Genomic DNA, 21,898 nt, shown 5'->3' with positions numbered 1-21,898 from the left:
TTAAACCTACATATATCGAGTTGACTACATAAACAAGAGTTATTAAAAAGTGTCTACATGGCAAAACTCAAAATATCAAGGAACGTTTTAATGGCATTTTGTTGCAAATTGTTCCGAAAGAAACATTCATAAACTTGCGAATATTAATGTTTGGAGCAAATGTAAGTGTTGGGTTATTTAATTTTATTTAATGATGGATTTATAGATTTGCTTGAAGCGTTTTCAGGGTTAGGTATGTGCCCTGAATTTTACACTGAGCAGGGAATTCGAAAACTTGATAAAGTGCAAAATCATGACTTTTGGTGGCATTCCACAAGTTTTACAAAAACCCACAGAAAAAATTACACTTTGTTCGAAAGAAAAGGTGCAAAGTGTGGGAAGATAAAAACAAGGTGTTAAGTTACAAAGCAGGGGAATTTTAATTATCAAGGATGCTTCTTTCACTAAGAAATTGTTTTATGAAAACTTTAAACTAGTTTTCTGAAAATGTTTTTTCTGTAAATATTGCCAATGGTAACAGCCATAACTCAATATTTTATGGATAAAATTTAATGATGCTTTCTATACATGTTTCATATAATCTGATGCATGCTCTGAAGCAAAATATTTTAGAAATATTATTTAGAAGTTGAATTGTTACTTTTTATTTTTAGATTTTGGATGCAATAATAGGAAAATATACAATAAATACGATATATTTTGACATATCTCAAGAATACAAAACAAGAATACAACTTAATTATGTCGCTTCATTGCATACAAAACAAGTGTAAATATAAATACAAATTTAAAAAACTGCATATTTATATATACATTGTTCACCGTGGTTGTTGCCGTAAAGGCAAAATTTAAGCAAAAATTATCCTTTTTTTCATTATTTTTCAAAATTAAAATTACTTAGCATTACGTTTTAAATTGTTTTCACTCATTAATATGCTTATCTTCAAATTAATATGTTTATAGTTAAAATAAAAACCATTTTTAAAAAAATGGTACCCGAACGAGGTCGGATACCTTAAGTAAACTAGCGCCAGAGTGTCGCTATGGTAAACAAAGTGAATTTTAAAGAATGCATTTATTCTATTGTGATTTATGCGCTGTCGGCGAAGTAGGTTTAATTCAATCTAATAAGTTTAAATAAAATGCAAGAAAAAATGCGTATAATTTAATATTCCGTACAATGAAGTCATGTGGTGTACACATCAGATTTTTTTTAAGCTGAGACTGAGTTACAGCTTCAAGGTACAACATGTTTCAACATTAGATATCTCTTATTATTATATATTCGAATCAGGTTTTAACGTGCTGTTTAAATTCTAGGTATGATTTGTCAGAAGAAAAGAGAAATGAACTTATAGAAAAACTCAATGAAGTTCCTAAATTCCGAGAAATTGTTAGGATATGCAAGAAAGTCTTACCTGCGCCCCAGTGTGATTCCTCGTCGCTATACAGAACACTGGATGGCAGTTGCAATAACTTAAAACATCCTAGATGGGGTTCTTTGTTTTCGTGTCATGAGAGACTTTTACCAGCAAATTACAAAGGTAAGAGAAAATATTTTTTCTGCTTTAATTTATGCAATCAATGTTCGCTTAATAAGTCCCCATATATAACAAACACAATTTTTGATTTACCTTCAAATTTCCTATGCACTTCATGTTATTTTATTTGGCTATAGCGAACCTCCATCTGTATAAAAATCGAATATATCGAACAGTACGGATATCTTCGACTGATTTTTTTTTATTTCGCAAATGTTTATCCAGAATTTCTGCAATTTTCTGCTTAAAAATTACTAACTCTTGAATTTATTTAGGCTGCTCGAATAATGAAAAACACCTTTAGGTTATTATTCTCTTATATTCACTCCCACTTTTCGCTGTGTTCTAAGCAGACTATGCAAGGCAGGCCTAACTCTCAGTTCTTGCGAAACGAAAACACACCTACCTTAGGATTTCCTACTGCGTCATGCGCTAAAAGCCTATGAGCCTAGGAGCTAAGCCTATCAACCATTGATCAGTTGAGTCAAAGAATCCGTGTCGATTCTTTGATTCCTTTCGTCTTTTTTCAACTGTCAGACCTTGCTTTACTCAAGGTTAATGCTACAATAGAAATTTTTGCTATTAAGGCAAAACCAAAATGGTAAATAAATTTTCTGAGCGTGAGGCTTCACATGTGATTCGTCTTTTAGGAAATGAAAATTTTTTGTCCTAAACGGTTTGTTTGTATCGAAAAGAATTATTGACAAATGGTGAAATGTAATAACAGCAAAAAAAAAAACAATTTATTATTCGCATGTAAGAATAATGGGAATTAACTTTGTTTTAATTAAAGTTTTTATTAACTTCTTTCGTAGATGTGACAGTACTGATAATGAATTCTCTTTCTATGATTCACAAATCAGTTTGTATACCTTTTTTGAAACGACCCATGTTTAAATTGGATACAGCAAACCACCGGCAAATCAAAAGTAAATCAAATTTTAATCCTTTGAAGTTCGTCAAACGGGAATCAACTGTACGATATGGTTCAAAGAGATGTCTTTATTGGTTCGGTCGCTTCTCATGCATCCAGTTTAAGAAATAAATCAAATAATAATTCTCACCTTAAAATAAGTTTTGTTACAACACACATTTTACTATAAATATGATAAACTTTTATAAAGCAGATTTTAGATGCATAAATTTAATCTACATAGATTTTAGATAATCTCTGTGAATAGAGATTTAAAAGATAAATAGGTAAAATTAATAAAAGACTCAAATTCATTGCACAAAATAGCTTTTCAAAGCTTAATTTTTAACCAAAAACTAAAAATTGCGATGCAAAAGTTTCTGTAATATACTTGGAAATATCTGAACATATAATTAATTAGAAACGTACAATTAAATTAATAATAAGCTAATTAACAGTTACATTAAGTTTAATTTCATTCATTCTAAAACAAGCAATCGATCAGGAGCTCCACATAGCTGAAGTTTTATTGCTATTTTACGTAGATTTACGTACAAAATAAATATTTTCACTTGTGAAACAAGTGAATAATATACTTCTAGTCAACAGGAATTAAAATAGGGTGGTTAAAAATATAACTATTTGTCAGAAGGTATACAAAATTACCATGGCTACAGAAACTGAATGATTATAGAAAACTCATAAAGTTAAGCGTTACAGTGTGAAAAGAAAATTCTGGAATAAACATGTTAAGAAAACTAGATGGTGAAATAATCCTTAATTTATTGATAGCCATATAAACTCTCTGCTTTTGGAAAAGGTTATATATAATTTGGACCGAGCTATCAATCATCGAATCCGAGTTAATTTCTTTCCTTATTTTTTTCTTTTTAAAAAGATATACTAAGGTGAAAAATTTTGCAATATTTTTAAAGAATATAATTAAAAAATATTTTTTGCTTCATGAACTAAAATTTTTACGATACATTTTTACACAGTAAATAAGTCAAAAAAAAAAGAAAGAGCTGGGAGATTTCTGGTTTAGAAACTCTGGTCGAACTACCAATGTTTAGTGACTTTTCTGCTTGATCATAAGACATTTTGAAATTAGGCTGAACAATATATTAAATAAAATAGAAGATACATCCGCAAAAGTGGGCTGAATCAGAGATTTATATGTTTGGGAAATGAGTTAAACTTATCTGTATGCCATTATGAAATATTAAGAATGTAGTATAAAAGCATCAGTGCAGAAGGCGATGGCAAGCTAAATCATTGTAATCTAAATGCATAACATTATCAGTATCTGCTATTAATTTCAATACTGCTGAAAAAATTATAAATGAATTATATTATAAATCACATGAACTCGTTGTATTATAAATTACAACAGTTAGAAATATTATTAGCGTAATTTAGCGACCATCTTTGTGAGCAAATAATTTCAAATAATTAGTTTTACAAATAATTCAGCCTGAAACTAGGTTAGAAAATGTGCTGTGTGCTGAAGATTAAGCTTTACCAATGTGTTAGAAACATCTTCTGTTAACTAGAGTTATGATGCAAGAATTTATAAAAATTATCATTTAAATATAAATTGGCATATATACAATACAAAATATATAAATTCTACATACATGAAAACTTGAATACAGTGCAACAGTATGTGAAAAAGGAATGGATTAAAAGGGAACTGAAAATCCTAAGATATGAATATAAAGGAGTTCAATTTTTTAATTAAATGTGCGTTAGAAATTAAATGCATGCCAAAGTACCTCAGGTAGAGTAACTGGGAAACAGAATAAATATTTAAACGTTTCTAGTATTAAAATATGGAATTTCTAAGAAAGTTAACCTTTAAATAACTTCAATGACTAAAAATGGAAAGCTTACTACGGCAATATATTGCAATAATATAAGTGTGAATTTAGAACCACTTAAGAAATCCTGTTTTTAGATTTACTAAAGATAATTGTTTAAATTAAATAAGAACTGTTTACCTATAATAGTAAATTTGAAAGTTAAAACCATTTTGGTACCTAAGAAGATCTGTTAATATTTTACCTAGACAAGAAACTTATTTAAGGTGCGCTACAAATACGATATTTGATAGGTTGATTATGTATAAGTTTTGTGTATGTCATTAATCTATCAAATTTATTATTCAAAACTGATATGTCAGCAACTAAAATCTACAGCTTGGAAAGTTTTTAATTCTTACAGAGAATAAAAAAGATCTGGCTCATTATTCTTTTAAGCATAATAAAACTTTAAAATGAGTGTAAATAAATTCATGTTTACTTTAGCACACGGCAGACATTAAATTAATATTTATTTTGTATGCACAATTTTTACAATATTGATAAACGAAAATAGAGGCTTGCGGTTTCAATAAATTGTCCCATTAATGGCAATAAATGTCTTTTTGTAGCACCCAATCTTCTTGGTAAAGAAAGAGGGGACAAGAAACGTCGCGCAGTTCGTGGATTAGATAAGAGAGGGGAGGGGATCTTCGATCAAATTTTGCTCAGTTCGTACCCCACCCTTCCGTTCTACTGGTCGATTGACGAAATTAAACTTTCGTTTTTCATGTCTCGAAAGCGCAACTAACGGAATTAAACGGTCTCGAAAGCGCAACTTTCTAGAATTTGAAATTTAGGCTTAATCCAAATATAATTCGTACATTTCTTATAATTTATTTTTTAAATTTGTATTTTTCATAAATGTTTTGAAAACATTTTTTATTATAACCTAGAAAATTTTTAACATCGCCTTAAAGTAGATGTGTTTCTAAGCATTGTGCAAAAAATTAGAGTTTTTATTCAAAATTTCCTAAGATATACGTGAATTTACATTTTGGTGCGTTTTCAAATTTGGCGTATTTAATATAAACGATAATATCGAAAATGTAGTTTACGCCATTTTTTTAAACTATTTGAATGAATGAACGATGGACCTCTTTTCCTCTCGTGCATCAATGAAAAAAGAAAATAAGTAGTTACTATGAATTAAGAATTCTTGGCGTAAACTGAAAAAAAATGGCCCAAGATTAATTTTTTAATTTCTCCATAACTTTCTCACTAAATATTTACAAAATTTAATATCTAGACATAATGAGTCGTAGAATCGACATATGGAAAAAATTTATATGTTATTTCAGAAAAAAAATCGGATTTCGTGTATACCTATGTTAGAATAATGCTATATATAAATCAAATATATATCCTAAGTCGCGCTTTTGAGACATGAAAACTACAGTTTGAATTTCGTCAATTGGCCCAGTAGAACGGGAGATACAGAACTGCCCCCCCCCTTTTTTTCTCACTGTACATGTGACCGGAAACCTGAACTTGGAAATGAAGATGTTTCACACCATACAAACGAGCTGCGTTTCAAACAACCCCCTTCTTACCATGAAAATGTTAGCAAAGTATTATTTGGTTAGCCAGGCATATATCCTAGCAATGTTCGAGTGTCAAGAGCTAAACATACTGTCAAATAAACAATTAAAAATGCTGAATCAAATTATTATATCATTTTACGTTTTAAATACACTATATTACACATAAAAAATTATAAATAAATAAGGAATTTATTCACTATGCCGTATATAACTATATATTGTCGCCTTCGGGGTATGTATGGTCAGAGTAAAAGATGAAGCTAGTAGGTTTTTACCTGGGTACGGAGTAAGTCAACGTCTGACTCTCTTCTGAACACTTATTGATAAGTAAACGATAGATTTGTGGTTGATGAAATTGAAAGAAAAGTGAAACGACTTTTTTCAGGCCTCTCGATACACAGTATTGCTCGTGATGTCAGTCACGATTCTACTACGTGCTGAGTTTGATTTAATTTCTGAATTTGGCAAAACTAAATTGCAAAAAGAAAATGCTTATGTTTAGAACGGTTGCGTGCATAGAAGCGAAAATAAAATTTATATTTGAACGCAATATTTGGAGCCGAAATTTGATAGATATAGGATTTTGAACAGCTACTCTAGAATTAGGGGCAAGTGTGGCTTTATTTTATTTTACGTATACCCCGTAGAATTTTGTTTCTCTGCTTGTGCATTTTGAAATGCCGTTCTAAGGCTACGTTATGGATGATATTACGTTTTTTAAATGAAAACGAAAGACTATTAGAGTCAATATTACTCGCTTCATCCCGAAGTTTGATAGACCCTAATAATGATAGTTATAAAGTATTTCTCCCGCCTTCTTAACATTCCTTCGTAGTGTAGTGGTCAGCAAGCTCGACGCGTATTCCAGAGGTCCGTGGTTCGAGTCCTGGCGAGGGCATTGCTCATTTTTCACGTCTCTTGCTTCGAAAAAACGTAATGTCTCTGCACACTTAGAGTGAAACTATGTCAAATAATGGTAAAAAATATCACAAAGACAGCTGAGAAATATTGATGTAAATCTAGAAAATCTAACCAATAATATCATTAATTATTAGCATTGAAATGAAGCATGCAACTATATGTAGCCACCAGAATTAATTCAAATGTTCTGTAGTTGGCATTACAATCGTTTTCGGCGCCTGTAAAAGTATTATCTAGCAAAGTGACTCTGTGCATGGAGCAAACAACATTACAGTAATTTCTCTAACCAGCTTCTGCTTTTTACCCGTAAAGTATCAACTTTCGGTTATAAAATAGTATTGTATAGCTCAAATATATCATCGGTTTCGTGGATTCTGTGATTTAAATTCAAGGTTCTCGAATACGGTCAGCACGCTGGACGCGTATTCGAAAAATTCATGGTTCGAGTTCCAGCGAGGGCATTGCTCATTTTTCACGTCTCCTGCTACAAAAAAAAAAAAAAAAAAAAAAAAAAAAACTAATGTCTCTACATAGCTAGAAAGATGTGAATAATGATGAATCAGATTATTTTTGTGATCGATCGATTTTCGGATTTGTTGAGTAAAATTAAGTTACAGTGAAGCCTCGAGATACGAGTACCTCTATATACGAGAAACTCGAGATTCGAGGAATGTATGGGCAAAACATTCGTCTCCAAATACAAGCATTAATTCGAGTAACGAGTCAGGTTGTTGGTATGCATGACGCGTATCCCGATCAGGGTCGCCTCGTGGTCGGCCCTCGTCAGTTCACTCAATGTTCTTTGATCTACATGTTTGTGCGCTTGGGAGTTAATTGTTTTTCACATTTAACGTGAAAATAATTATTTCGCGATGCCTCCCAAGAGGACTGTTGGCTCAGATAGTGCTGCAAAGAAAAAGAAGGAAGTCATGGCCGTTGAACGTAAGAAAGCAATCATATAATATAAAATATAAGCTAAGAGTTATGGAATTGCAGGAAGATTTACGCTCGACATCGATAATCATTCAAGATCGATGATCGGCACTATTCTGAAGAAGAAGGAAGAAATTAAGAAACGCGATGTGGCCAAAGGAGTTACCGTTACTTCCAAGCACTGTCTAAAACTATTAGATATTGAGAACTGGTTGTTGGTGAGTTGGTCTAAAACTCTCGTGATTTGAAAATTCCATTTTTGCCGCCACTCACTATACACCACGGAGCAGTCTTCCGTTTCAAAAATCTATGCAGAACGATGCCTGTTCGGTGGAAGACATCCAGAGTAGTTTGTTTCGTTATAACTGAAGAGTTTTATGGACATAGGTTATTGTTGCTTAGTCACCTTACATAGGAATGCTACGATTATTCGTGGGGGGTGGGAATTACTATTGACAATAACATGTCTTCGTGTTTGAATCACTAGATGAGTTAGAGTAAAAGTGGAGAGTCCGAAGTTCTAGGAAAGTACCATCGTGCGTTTGTGGATATTTCCATGGAATTATTCCTAAGAATAATGCACAATGATCAGACGTTACTAAGCCGTTATGCTATTACGAGTATGCCTACTATCACATAACGTGGTCACTGCACATATGTTATATACATTATCAATGGCCTTTCTGTGGGGTCACTTGCCGCAGTTATTAACAAATTAATAGGGATAGCCTCAGTAATACTTTCGGTTATAACAGATAGTAAAAAACTTACACTGAATATCTAAATACAGACATGTTTCAACATAATTTCCAAAATTGTAATGTAGTGTAAGAACAGTATATATTATAACTGTACACATATTCGGTATACATAGTATAAAATAGTACATAAGAAGACTTGATCTAAGTATATAAATACTGACTACCCATTACATAATATGGTTAATGTATAAGGATCTTCAGTTTTACTGACATTTATTTTATTTTAAAACTTTACTGTCCTCTCTTATTTTCCACTTCCGGCCAGAATAAACGCGTTAGTTTGGTTATGCAAATTGTGCTTGCAAACTCTTAAGTTGTGGCTTTCGCCAAGTAGAGAGAGAGTGAGTCTTCTCGCCACTTTATTTCACGCGTGCTTTCAATCAGTTGCTGTCCACCTTTAAGGCCAGAGGTTTAGTCTTCTTGATATTAAAGACGTATTGTAGTTTTCCCGCAGTTTGCTTACTACATACCTAAAATCCTAAAAGACCAATCTTAGTGTTATTTGTGTAAAGTACTCAAGTTTAGCTCTTATTTAAATTTAGTTAGATTGTAGTTCCTATTTTCTTACGTTCAGTCCATAAGTGTTTGGTGTTTGTATCTCGAAGTGCGGGAGCACCTGTAATTTGTGGAGAATAAAGGGTAATTAAACCCTTCTCATCTTCGTCATCTCCTCTACAATAATTTCCAGTAAACTAACTGTTCTACTCAGGACACTTACATATCCGCAAAGCAGATATACGGAGAAAGAGTAGTCCTGATAACTGTACATAAATTGTATGCATTATCAAATGATCTTTCCATGGGTATACATGCCACAGTTATTAACAAATTAATACGGATAGCCTCAGTAATACTTTAGGTTATAACAGATAGTAGAAGTCTTACACTGAATATCTGAATACAGACATGTTTGAACATAATTGCATAGTCTAAGATCGGTATGAAGCGCTTTGAACAGTATAAACGCTTCGTCATGCTTAATTTCTCTTCATCTTCTTCCTGATTCTTTTGATTTTGATTCCCCTCATCCCTATTCTAATCATCATACTTATTAACCTTGTTCTCTTCATTCTCATCCTCATCAAAGCAAGACAATCCACTCGAGTAGTTCTGCCGGTACATGAACATAACACAAGGTCCAAGGACCATAATAGAACGACATTAGATCAAACATACAGGCACCATTATCAAACGAATGAAAAGTGTTTTGCTTAGGGAGGCCCTCTACTTAAGTCATAAAGCTTCATGACGTTCGCTTTTTAGCGCCTCCACAGATATGAAAGGAAATTTTTAGCACCAAGCAAATATTTTAAATCTGGGGCTTTGTGTGAAGCTGAAAGTCGAAGATAAACCTTTAGTTTATTGTTCACGTTTTCTGCGCCGTGGTAGTTTCTTAAAAATTGTTATAGTGTTTATTTCCTTTCCCCGAAACGGAATAACACCCAATTCAAAGCGTAGTAATTTCATTAACTAATGTTAACTATGAATTCTGATCCATCATTTAATTCTGTTATATTTTTTATGATGGATAATTGCAATATTGCTATTTTAAAGCAAATTTAAGTTCTTCAAAAATAACTTTTAGAAAGATTTAGAGAAAGCCTCTGAAATTGTTTTCTTATCGCACGCAGAATTCATGATTCGCTCAAATTAATTTTACACTTTTTTTCATTTAGGTGTATCTGGGATATCAGATGCAGCGAATGGAGAACCTTTACCTCATCCGAGGACGTTATCTTTGCATTTCAGTGATGACATAAAACTACCAAGAGTGAAAATTTCGCAGATGTTTCCGTTCTTTGGTCAGTTGTTAGCTCACGATATTGTTCGAACTCCACCATCAACAAGTGAGTAATGACACAATAATTTTAACATTTTTTAACTTATAGTTTATCTGAACTCAATCTGCCATCATACAATTTTTAAATAACTGTAAAACGTGTTTATTCAGTATTCTGATTCTGATTGTATGATGGAAACGTTCTGCCATCATACAATTTTTGAATAACTGTAAAAAGTGTTTATTCAGTATCCTGATTGTGATTGTATGATAGAAACGTTCTGCCGTCATACAATTTTTAAATAACCGGAAAACGTGTTTATTCAGTATTCTGATTCTGATTGTATGATGGAAACGTTCTGCCATCATACAATTTTTAAATAAATGTAAAATGTGTTTATTCAGTATTCTGATTCTGATTGTATGATGGAAACGTTCTGCCATCATACAATCTTGAAATAACCGGAAAACGTGTTTATTCAGTATTCTGATTCTGATTGTATGATGGAAACGTTCTGCCATCATACAATTTTTAAATAAACGTAAAAAGTGTTTATTCAGTATCCCGATTCTGATTGTATGATAGAAACGTTCTGCCATCATACAATTTTTAAATAACCGGAAAACGTGTTTATTCAGTATTCTGATTCTGATTGTATGATGGAAACGTTCTGCCATCATACAATTTTTAAATAAATGTAAAATGTGTTTATTCAGTATTCTGATTCTGATTGTATGATGGAAACGTTCTGCCATCATACATTTTTTTAAATAACTGGAAAACGTGTTTATTTAGTATTCTGATTCTGATTGTATGATGGAAACGTTCTGCCATCATACAATTTTTAAATAACTGTAAAAAGTGTTTATTCAGTATTCTGATTCTGATTGTATGATGGAAACGTTCTCCCATCATACAATTTTTAAATAACTGTAAAAAGTGTTTATTCAGTATTCTGATTCTGATTGTATGATAGAAACGTTCTGCCATCATACAATTTTTAAATAACCGGAAAACGTGTTTATTCAGTATTCTGATTCTGATTGTATGATGGAAACGTTCTGCCATCATACAATTTTTAAATAAATGTAAAATGTGTTTATTCAGTATTCTGATTCTGATTGTATGATGGAAACGTTCTGCCATCATACATTTTTTTTAAGTAACTGGAAAACTTGTTTATTTAGTATTCTGATTCTGATTGTATGATGGAAACGTTCTGCCATCATACAATTTTTGAATAACTGTAAAAAGTGTTTATTCAGTATCCTGATTGTGATTGTATGATAGAAACGTTCTGCCGTCATACAATTTTTAAATAACCGGAAAACGTGTTTATTCAGTATTCTGATTCTGATTGTATGATGGAAACGTTCTGCCATCATACAATTTTTAAATAAATGTAAAATGTGTTTATTCAGTATTCTGATTCTGATTGTATGATGGAAACGTTCTGCCATCATACAATCTTTAAATAACCGGAAAACGTGTTTATTCAGTATTCTGATTCTGATTGTATGATGGAAACGTTCTGCCATCATACAATTTTTAAATAACCGGAAAACGTGTTTATTCAGTATTCTGATTCTGATTGTATGATGGAAACGTTCTGCCATCATACAATTTTTAAATAAATGTAAAATGTGTTTATTCAGTATTCTGATTCTGATTGTATGATGGAAACGTTCTGCCATCATACATTTTTTTTAAGTAACTGGAAAACTTGTTTATTTAGTATTCTGATTCTGATTGTATGATGGAAACGTTCTGCCATCATACAATTTTTGAATAACTGTAAAAAGTGTTTATTCAGTATCCTGATTGTGATTGTATGATAGAAACGTTCTGCCGTCATACAATTTTTAAATAACCGGAAAACGTGTTTATTCAGTATTCTGATTCTGATTGTATGATGGAAACGTTCTGCCATCATACAATTTTTAAATAAATGTAAAATGTGTTTATTCAGTATTCTGATTCTGATTGTATGATGGAAACGTTCTGCCATCATACAATCTTTAAATAACCGGAAAACGTGTTTATTCAGTATTCTGATTCTGATTGTATGATGGAAACGTTCTGCCATCATACAATTTTTAAATAAATGTAAAAAGTGTTTATTCAGTATCCCGATTCTGATTGTATGATAGAAACGTTCTGCCATCATACAATTTTTAAATAACCGGAAAACGTGTTTATTCAGTATTCTGATTCTCATTGTATGATGGAAACGTTCTGCCATCATACAATTTTTAAATAACTGTAAAATGTATTATTTCAGTATTCTGATTCTGATTGTATGATAGAAACATTCTGCCATCATACAATTTTTAAATATCTGGAAAAAAGTGTTTATTCAGCATTCTGATTCCGTGTCATAGAACAATAACACTTATTGTCACTTGAAAGTAATATTTGTTTATATCTTCACGTGCAAGTAGTCTGCTAATTAAATGTACATCTTTATTTAAATAATTAAGTCGTTCATGGGCTGCAATGCTGGCACATCTTGAATTTACGTTGTCAATATACCTATCTTTGCGGCAGCAGCACTGGCACATATTTTAAGTTCAGCACCGCGCGAACAGGTGAAAGTAGCATTCCTGTTTCTTTCTTTGGTTTCTCGCATACACTGACTGCAGTAGTGACTTTATGTCAGACGTAGTCAGTAGTGACTTTACTGATAAATAAATTCAAAATTTTAGCTTCCAGGTGCTCATATTTTGGTGGAGGACTACATAATTCAAAATTCGATGGCTCTGGGTACAGTTCTTTTTTGACGGTGCTAGAAAAATACACACATTCATGCACATTCTTCATTATTTAATTCCTTTAAATATAATACAGAGCGATAACATTTGGTGGCAACAATTTGAAAAGTATTTCAAGGATTTTGGTGATTAGACACAAAATGCCATTTTGAAACGATATAGTGCTAAGTTTTGGCACATATTTTTAGTCCGGAACGTTAAAACCTAACTTCTGCAACGAAATCGAATTACTTTTGTTATCCGTTTCATTTTTTAAATTTGTAACTTCATTTTTTAATTTCTTAATATGCGTAGCTTTTGTGCATGAACTAATACATATTTAAGAGGCTTTTAAGTAAAAAATATTTTATAACCCATTTTTAACAATTTAGATTTTCTTGTTTAATAAGTGGTATGAAATTATTTTATGTTGTTTTTAATAATAAAATAAATGTTATATTATGGCAATCAAAATAATCGCTATCATAATCTTATATAAGAAACGACATCGCGGAAGGAAAGGCCAAGTAGAAAATAATGCAAAGGAAAAGCACTGACATACAAAATATCGTGCAGCAAGGAGAAAACATCACAGTTCTGAAAACATCATAGATTGAAACATTGTCTTGGAAAACAAGATAGTTCAAAAACATCGTAGGTTTGAAATATCACCATAGAAAATATCATGGTAGAAACGTGGGACTAGTCATAATTTTTTTTTAAAGTTGAAATAGTACTAAGAGCATGGATTTAAAGTTTTAAAAGTCTGACAACATATGTTTGCGATGTTATCATCATGCAATGATTTGTAATGCTAATATTTTTAGCACGATATTTTCTATGGCGATGTTTCAAGACTGCGGCATTTTTGGACCACTTTATTTTCTTTGGTGACTTTTGAAACTTTCTATACTTTATTCTTGCTCTCTTATCTTTCACAATGTTTTGTACCATGATGCTGTCCCTTGCGTTTCTTCTGCACGGAGTTTTCGTCCGCGAGGTTTTTACCGCGTTGTTTTCGGCGGACATCTATCATTGTACCAAGTAGAAAAATCTTTCCTCTGCTTTATCGTTATCTTATTCGCGTTCGATTTGTTTCTTCGTTCATCACAACGTCTGTATCCTGCCATATGTAACAGAGAGTTGAGGTCTGGAGACGATCGTTCCAAAACGGCACGATCGCCAATTCTAAAGCATAACTTATTGATGTTTAATGTTTCAATCTATGATGTTTTTAGATTCAACCATCAATGCACTTAAGTAACATGATTTAATTTTCCGGGGAGTAGAAAACTTAAAAGAAATCATATCTGAATTTTTTTATTTATGTGAGTGTTAGAATGTATCATCATTTCAATGATAGTCATGCATGAATCTGAATGAGAGAAATTAAGGCACTACAGAATAAGAGTAAACTCACTGCATACTTAATTACTGACCATCATAAATAAAAATTATGGAACATAAAAAACAGGAACCAAACTAAAAATAGATGAAATTCGACTTCATGGAAACGCCACGTAGAACGAAAGCGGGTAAATGTTATTGTTTTCAAATTAGAGTCGTAAAGTTTTGTGATATCAAACTAAATGTCAAATTCTAACTCCTCAAAAGTTCTTGATTTCTCAAAAACCATTGTATCATAGAAATTCCATTGGTGCACAGTAGGATTTACATGTATCATGCAAGCAAATAGAATCTCTGCTATTTGGTCGTCCTAGAAATTTAACTATTTTCCACTTCTCTCTTCCAGGGAAAATAGAATGTTATATTACAGCTTCTGAGGTTAATGCTAGTATCAGAACGTGTGTTAAATTTTAAAAGTAATAATTTCCACAATTCTTATAGCCTTTTGGTATACCATGTGTGTATAAAATCACAAAACATAATCTATTTCCATCAAATATAAATTTTACATCTCAATCCTGAACTCATTTTTACTTTATCTTATTCTCCATGATTATCGATAGTCATATTAAAATTCTGTAGCATATCTAATCAAGTCGCTTTTTCCATAGGTGGAGGCAGAACACTGGATTGTTGTCTGCTGGATAAACTGCAGCATCCACAGTGCATATCTTTGACATATTCTTCTGATGATCCATATTACTCGAAGTTCAACTTCACTTGCCAAAACATAATTAGACATATTCCTTGTCCAACATGCTCATTTGGTAAATAAATTCTATAATTTTTGCACTTTTTTACCTAATTTTGAATTAAGAATTTTTTTTTCATAAGTGAAAATTCATCTGCCTATCAGTCATTATTTAAACACCCATAGGTATATAGTTTTTCAAAACATTTAATCGACTTGAATAACTATTGGATCATTAATTCCAGTTGAGAAATTAATTAAATTTGTCATATGACACTGTTCAATAAAAATGCATGAAACTTAAAGAGTTTCGTATAGGTCCTCAAAAAGAATCATGTCTAATTAATAAGCTGTTTCTTATCTTATAAACATCATCTGGAAGAGATACGTAGTCCATAATAACCAACTTTTGGACCTGAAATTGAGCTGTGTTATAGCTTATCTCACCTTCTAACAGTAGCATCAGAACAATCTCACGAAATTCATTGTGGCAAGGAGAGCAAGATTAAGCCTTTTGTTGGCTAGAGCCTTTATCACCATCCGAGGTGTCAACCACTCTTCTCCAATCACCAACTTCTCAAGATGACCTACGGTTAGCCATGTATTTAGAATGCCTCCATGCCGCAAAGACACTATACATTTACAAACATCTATGCCTTTTCCGGGATTCGAATCCAAGGCCCTTCGCTATCGCATTAGGCTCTCATAATCACTACAGCATCTGAGTGACGGACCTGAAATTGTTCGAATTATTATTTTCTACTCAAATTTTCATCGTTGATTCTCTTCTCTAACGTTCTTCTCTCTTTCTCCGTAGATGTTGCTAAAGTCAAAATATTACCTTATTTTCAGTCCAACATATAACACTCACACTTAATAGTCTTATGCGTTCTTCTCTACTTTTCTGTATGTTTTATATAAAGACATTTTTTATATTTTCAGATTTATCTAAAACTGTATTTTTGATTTAAACAATTTTCCCCAAATGAATGGAAAGACGAGTTGCATATCTTTACTGATTTATAAATAATTTCATTAAATAAAGATATTTCGCATTTTATCTTTTTTACGAAAAATAATTCTAAATCTTTCCTTCTAGCTTGATATTTTTCTAGTGTAAAAGGTATTTTTTTGGGATTTCTGTTTGAAAAAAAACATAACATCTATAACTGTTTCGAACAGTATTGGCTTAGAGTTCTCCGTTGTTCTAATTAATAATACCTCTAACATTTCTGATGGTATGAAAATAGATTTCAAAAATATCTGTTATGGAAAATGTTTTTATTCATAGTTTTCTCTGTGTACAATAATCATAAATTAATTTTTAACAAATATCATGTTACAAAATTAATCTGAAGTCTGATTTTATTTGATTTATTTCTTAACAATGGAAACATAGATATATGACAAATCACTAACAAGGAATATTTAGCTGTGCAATCATTTTAAAAATAATCAAAATGAATTTACTGAACTGAATTCTTGAAATTTCTATGCAGTTGAAGCACCAACATCAGTTTATGGTTGACCTGAGGACCACACTCTCTTAATTTTCTGGAAAAAATTTATCGCAGAATTCAGCAACATTTTTTGGTTGCGGATCAAGATGAACCAAAATGTGTGTATTAAGAAGACGTTTCGGGCCAGTGTCATTTTAATGTTCTTTCTTTCTTGATGAATAATAAGATAAATTTTACTGAGAAAATAATTACAATACATTTTAAAATTTAAGCGTAAAAATTAAAATTACCATTATAATTATTATAAAAACAAACATAATTGGATCAACTTTATCTTTCTCTTCGATATCAATGGCTTCTCTGATACTGAACTTTATTCAATTTAGTCAATTAACAAATTACTCAAGTCCGGCTTATAATTTGTTTGTTTAAGACATGTACAAGCATCTTAATTTTGGGTAGTTAAGCTACTCTTGCTCTTACTTAAATTATTTCGTGAGTGAAAATATTTCCTCGAATTTGTAAGTTGAACCGAATACGAATAAAATGGCAAAACCAGTTTTTTGGAATTCTTGATTAAGGATCGACGTTGCCAAATTTATCGATTTCTCCTTGAAATTATGTTAGAATTTTAAAAATGCAATTTGTAACTAAACAAAAACATTATTTTCATTATTTATTTTCGGTTTATTTTTTATGTAATCTTCAAGTGCTCATTTTGTATTTACATTTTATAAGCTATTTTTATATATTGTACTTTATTATCGTTATTTCAAGTGGATCACTTGAAATTATAAACTGGGTCAGTCGGTGACCCGCGGATTATACTTTTCCGAGACCTGATTTAGTTTTCTATGTTTGTGTTTAAGTATGTTAACTGTTACTCATATATGTAATCGAATAATATTAGGAAAATGAACCTGAATACTCAAGAGTTTTAACTATGTACATCGTTTGCTGAATTTCGTTTATTTCATCTGATAATACCTATAGATACATCTTTAGAAAATACGCATTCTTAAATCTGCTTTCCATTACATGCAACTTTAATTTAATCACTTTATTATATTTTAATTTAAGTATTCAATATTTACTTTAATAAAAATTCTTAAAATAAGTAATATTTTTATTAGCACAAAATATACTGTTTAGTCCTACCAAATATACTGTCCTCCCTTTTTTGGCCGTATCACTATTCAAATAAAAGGATGCTGTCAGAGGTACTGAAGTTCTTTGGCAGTGAATAGTTATTTTGCTGCATTCTTCACCCGCTTTATTTACAAACGAGCATACCTCATAAGCCGAATGGCATTCTCAAAAATCACATGCTATGATTTAATATCGGTGAGAGGTAAACTATTATTTTTTATACACAGAAGTCTTGTCTACTGGTGGGAGTTATTATTTTGTTTTTCAACAATTCCTCAGTCTTCTTCTCTATAATTTATCCCTTTAACCTTCTCAGACCGGTAGGATTTTGAGGTGCACAGGGGAATTATCTCCTATATTTATCTCGTCTTTAACCACTTAAGTTAATCCTAAGGTATCATCAAATAATGCTGAAAAATTTCATAACAATTCTCTCACCTTTTTCTTTTCTTTCGAGGACAATACTTTTTGTCCAAAGCTGGCATCTCTACTTCCTTCTCCTTTAAATAGTTCTTTTCCAGTTTCACCTTTTCCGGTTACTGAAAATCAGTTTGCTCTCCAGTTGCCTTCAAAACGTTTAATCTCAGAATCGAATTTGCTTGAAAATGTCTTCCCAAAAAAATAACACATTTTGCTCTTCATGCCCAACTTGCACATTCAATATTACTCGTATATGTCATTTTAATAAACAATATTTTTCCTGCTGCGTTACACCTTCGTCCCTGTGATTTCAAACAACATACATCTTCGAAAATTTTTCTGAAACAAATTCCTGTATAAAAGATACTCTGAGCCGAAGTATCCAACAAGAACGCAAAAGAGGTGCCATTTAACACAACTTAAATATGTGGCAGTTCTACATTTTTCAATAAAATAGTATTCGATTAAGACTTTTCCTTTATTCTGCGGTGACTTACCTCTTTAATCCACGGCCCTCTTTTTAGTTTATATTGCTGTACTGTGTTCTTTGTTGCGTTGTAACTTATTACACTTGTTTGACAGCAACTTCCGAACATGCCCACAAAATTCATCGTGGCAAGGAGTGCTAGACTGCTCCTGCGGTTGCCTTGAGCACCATACAGGTTACAGTACAACTTTTAATCAGTTCCACCGGCAATTTTGATAGCTAGCACCCCGGGGGAGGGCCGGAGGGGTCCTAGTCCCCTCTTTTCCTACTACCAGCTTCCCGAGAAGACTTTCGGCTCGCCGTATATTTAGAGTATCCCCATGCCACTAGACATTTACAAAAATTCGGGATTCGAACGCAGGCTCTTCCGTACGGCAGTCAGCGTCGCTAACCGCTATCCCCGTTGGGCGGCATATTAATCTACTCTTTATCCTTACATGCTTATCTAAAGTTTTTATTGTTATTTTGGAGATCGCCATTTTGTCTATCTAACGGAAAAATTCTGTCGGCCTGCAAATTGTTTTGAGTCTCCTCTTTCGGCGCCGGGTTTTCTGAAACTTCTGCTGAAACATCAAATTCTATGCAAATTTTCTGACACACGAAGACTTTCAGATTTCACAACCAATTCAAACAGATGTTCTAACTAACTGGAAATTCTTAATTCCAAAAATTCTTAAACGTGCGGCAGCAATCTTGGCAATATTAACTTTATGACTCACCGGTTTCGTATGATATCAAAACTTAACGATTTGAAACTTACCTAAAAGCTATTAGTTCTTCACCGAGTATTTTATATTTCGTATGTAATTCTGATTATATCCGAGCCCGGTCTCTAACTTGAGGAAAGTTCTTAAAAAGGCGGCCTTTAGCACGTCAGCTTATAATTTTCACTTTCTTTTACTCTTGACAATTTTTTTCAAATGAGCTAAACGCTTGGTGAGGGGACTTTCTGTTGTTTTTCAGCTGGATACAGTAGAAAGTGACTTTCTAGTTCTTCTATAAAAGCCAAAGTTGAATTCCTTCCATCAAAGTTGTCGGCTGTCTTCATGGACGTTCGCGTGGCATCCAAAATATAACCAAACCCTTCCACTGTACTTACCAGTTTGCCACCAATGAATCTAAGAAAGCAACCTAAATGTTACTCAGTCACCTGGAACTTTCAAGAACTTGGATTTTAAATGTAGAGTTATTGTTTTAAATTAGTTAAAAGTTCTTCAATCCTATGCACACAAGCGAGTTATCGCCCCATGAGTGAAATAAAAACTCATGCTTGAGAAAGTTCAAACAAACTTTATACTGAATGAACTACTGACTTTCAACTCAAAACTCTGCTCCTTGTGGGACATCAGTAACAGAAAGTAACTCGATGCTGTAGTCAATTCAAACCGCCTAACAAAGCATTGGTTCAATTTATGAACTCCACGATTTCTTCGGCTAAGAAAATGGCTAATGGCGGATAAATTCTTCAGTAGACCTGGATGAGATAGGGGTACTATAGCAAGCTTACTGCTGGAAGGAAGCTTACTACTTGGTACTGCTGAAAACTTTTTCCCTAAAACTTTCAAAAACTCTAACATAAATTACTCTTAACTCATTTGCATTGTGGTGAGAGCTAAGGAAAAGGAAAAATGACGGTAAACTTGGAAATAAGAAAATAGGTTAATTAACATAAAATACTTTGCAATAAATTTCAAGAATCATAGAATTCAGAATAATTATCCTCTTTAAAACGTATTTTATTCCAGTTTTTGTACTGTACCTGATTTCTATTCTGCTGTTTTTAAAAATAATCTCATAAGTTAAGATATGATTTCGGAGATTTTAACACTTTAACTTTCGACTGAAATATGAGCACAGAAAGTATTTGTCCAGCTTTCACTGAAGTATTCTAAACCGGCTACCAGCTACAGGATATATTTTACTTTAGGACAGAATAGTAGACAAGGTTATTGTTGATTCGTTTTCGCAAGCACGTCTGTGTATTCATATAAGTACTGTCGGAGAAGCGATGTGGCCTTAACGTTTATTTAGGCTCTGTCATTAACAGATATATACTCTTTTTCAGAAAAGAGGAAGCTTATAAACCAAGTAACGTCTTTTATTGACTGTTCTTTTCTGTACGGAATAAATGAATGGGAATCAAACAAATTGAGAGAGCTTGATGGAACAGGTACGTTAAGTTTATCTTCAGGAAAAGTAAATTTTTTTCTTGAAAATAAATTTATTCTTTCAAATTTTTAAAAATGTTAATCTTTTAATTCACTATTTTTAAAATCCTTTTTTTCCTGTTATATTCTACTCAAATGTTTTAATTTATGTAAATTTCATTTTGAAGGAAAAATAAAACGTCAATGAAAATATAAATGTGAATGATATTATTTCATGTATGTAATGAAAGTTTTTGTTATAAAATAGATGTAAAATATTTCGGTAAATTTTGCAACATCATAAAGCCATGTTCCAAGTTTAAGGAAGGTATCTAATCAAGTCTCTGTTTAAGAAAGGGATTTCAGGGCTTGATTATTTTGGTTATTAGACACCCGTGAATAAAAATATGAGGAGCTTTCACTTTTTATACAGTTCCAACAGAAAACTTAAAGTATTTCCCTAAGCGCATAGGCGAAATAAAACAAAATAATTCCTCCTGCGATCAAATGTACCCCGAAACTTTTTCAGGATTTTATTTAAAAAAAGACAAATGCAACAATCAATGCAAATTTCTGAAAATGTTAATAACGTCAGGGGGACACTAATACAGAAGCATGGATTTTTTTTCCTTCATAAAATGTCAAAATTCGATATTTTATACTTAAAGAAATTACTTTTTATATAGACATCTGCTATCAACTTCATTTTTTTTCACCTTCCATTTTCAAAGTTACTTAAGTCGCATAATATTGATAACTTCTTACGTACAAATCTGCATGTTATAAATTTAAAGAAAAAGGTTAATGGAGAACGACTTACAAATAAAGCTTTCTTTATATGCGATCCGTATAAAAAATTTAAGTACTTTTATTTGAATTTGTCACATGGCCAAAATTGATCGCAGCGCCTGTAAGCTTATCTTACTGGATTTTTTAAATTGAAACTATGAGTTTAAGATAAACACTTTCTTAAATAGTTAAAAATCCATTCGCTTTGAAACACCAAGTGCGTACATTGTGTTATACGGAGCTCTTAAACTTTAAAAGCTTAAAATTTTTTTCTTCGACTTAAGTTTATATAAATAGGCTAAACAGAAAGTTCAAACAAAATATTATCGCATTGATAAACTAAAA

The 21,898-nt window shown here is 31.9% G+C and overlaps 1 protein-coding gene and 1 long non-coding RNA gene across 4 annotated transcripts in view; one reads left to right on the top strand and one right to left on the bottom strand.

The window, feature by feature from the left end:
- The window catches only part of LOC146996731 (uncharacterized), a 115,168-nt gene that overhangs the window by 47,959 nt on the left and 45,311 nt on the right, over window positions 1–21,898 (bottom strand). The window lies entirely within an intron of this gene.
- Window positions 1–21,898, top strand: part of LOC118192166 (immunomodulatory peroxidase-like) — an 88,694-nt gene that overhangs the window by 40,142 nt on the left and 26,654 nt on the right. For all 3 annotated transcript variants that reach the window (XM_035363063.2, XM_035363061.2, XM_035363062.2), the window contains exons 4-7: window positions 1,321–1,544; window positions 10,149–10,319; window positions 15,022–15,177; window positions 20,683–20,787. In XM_035363063.2, coding sequence (XP_035218954.2) covers window positions 1,321–1,544; window positions 10,149–10,319; window positions 15,022–15,177; window positions 20,683–20,787 — 656 coding nt within the window. The remainder of the gene's footprint in view (window positions 1–1,320; window positions 1,545–10,148; window positions 10,320–15,021; window positions 15,178–20,682; window positions 20,788–21,898) is intronic.

This window comes from Stegodyphus dumicola, chromosome 6, assembly GCF_044657685.1.
Source record: "Stegodyphus dumicola isolate Sdum_Otavi_A_Nest chromosome 6, ASM4465768v1".
In the NCBI taxonomy this organism is placed as follows: Eukaryota; Metazoa; Arthropoda; class Arachnida; order Araneae; family Eresidae; genus Stegodyphus; species Stegodyphus dumicola.
The sequence above is the reverse complement of the archived record's forward strand: the minus strand, read 5'-3'. Positions and strand labels throughout refer to the sequence as shown.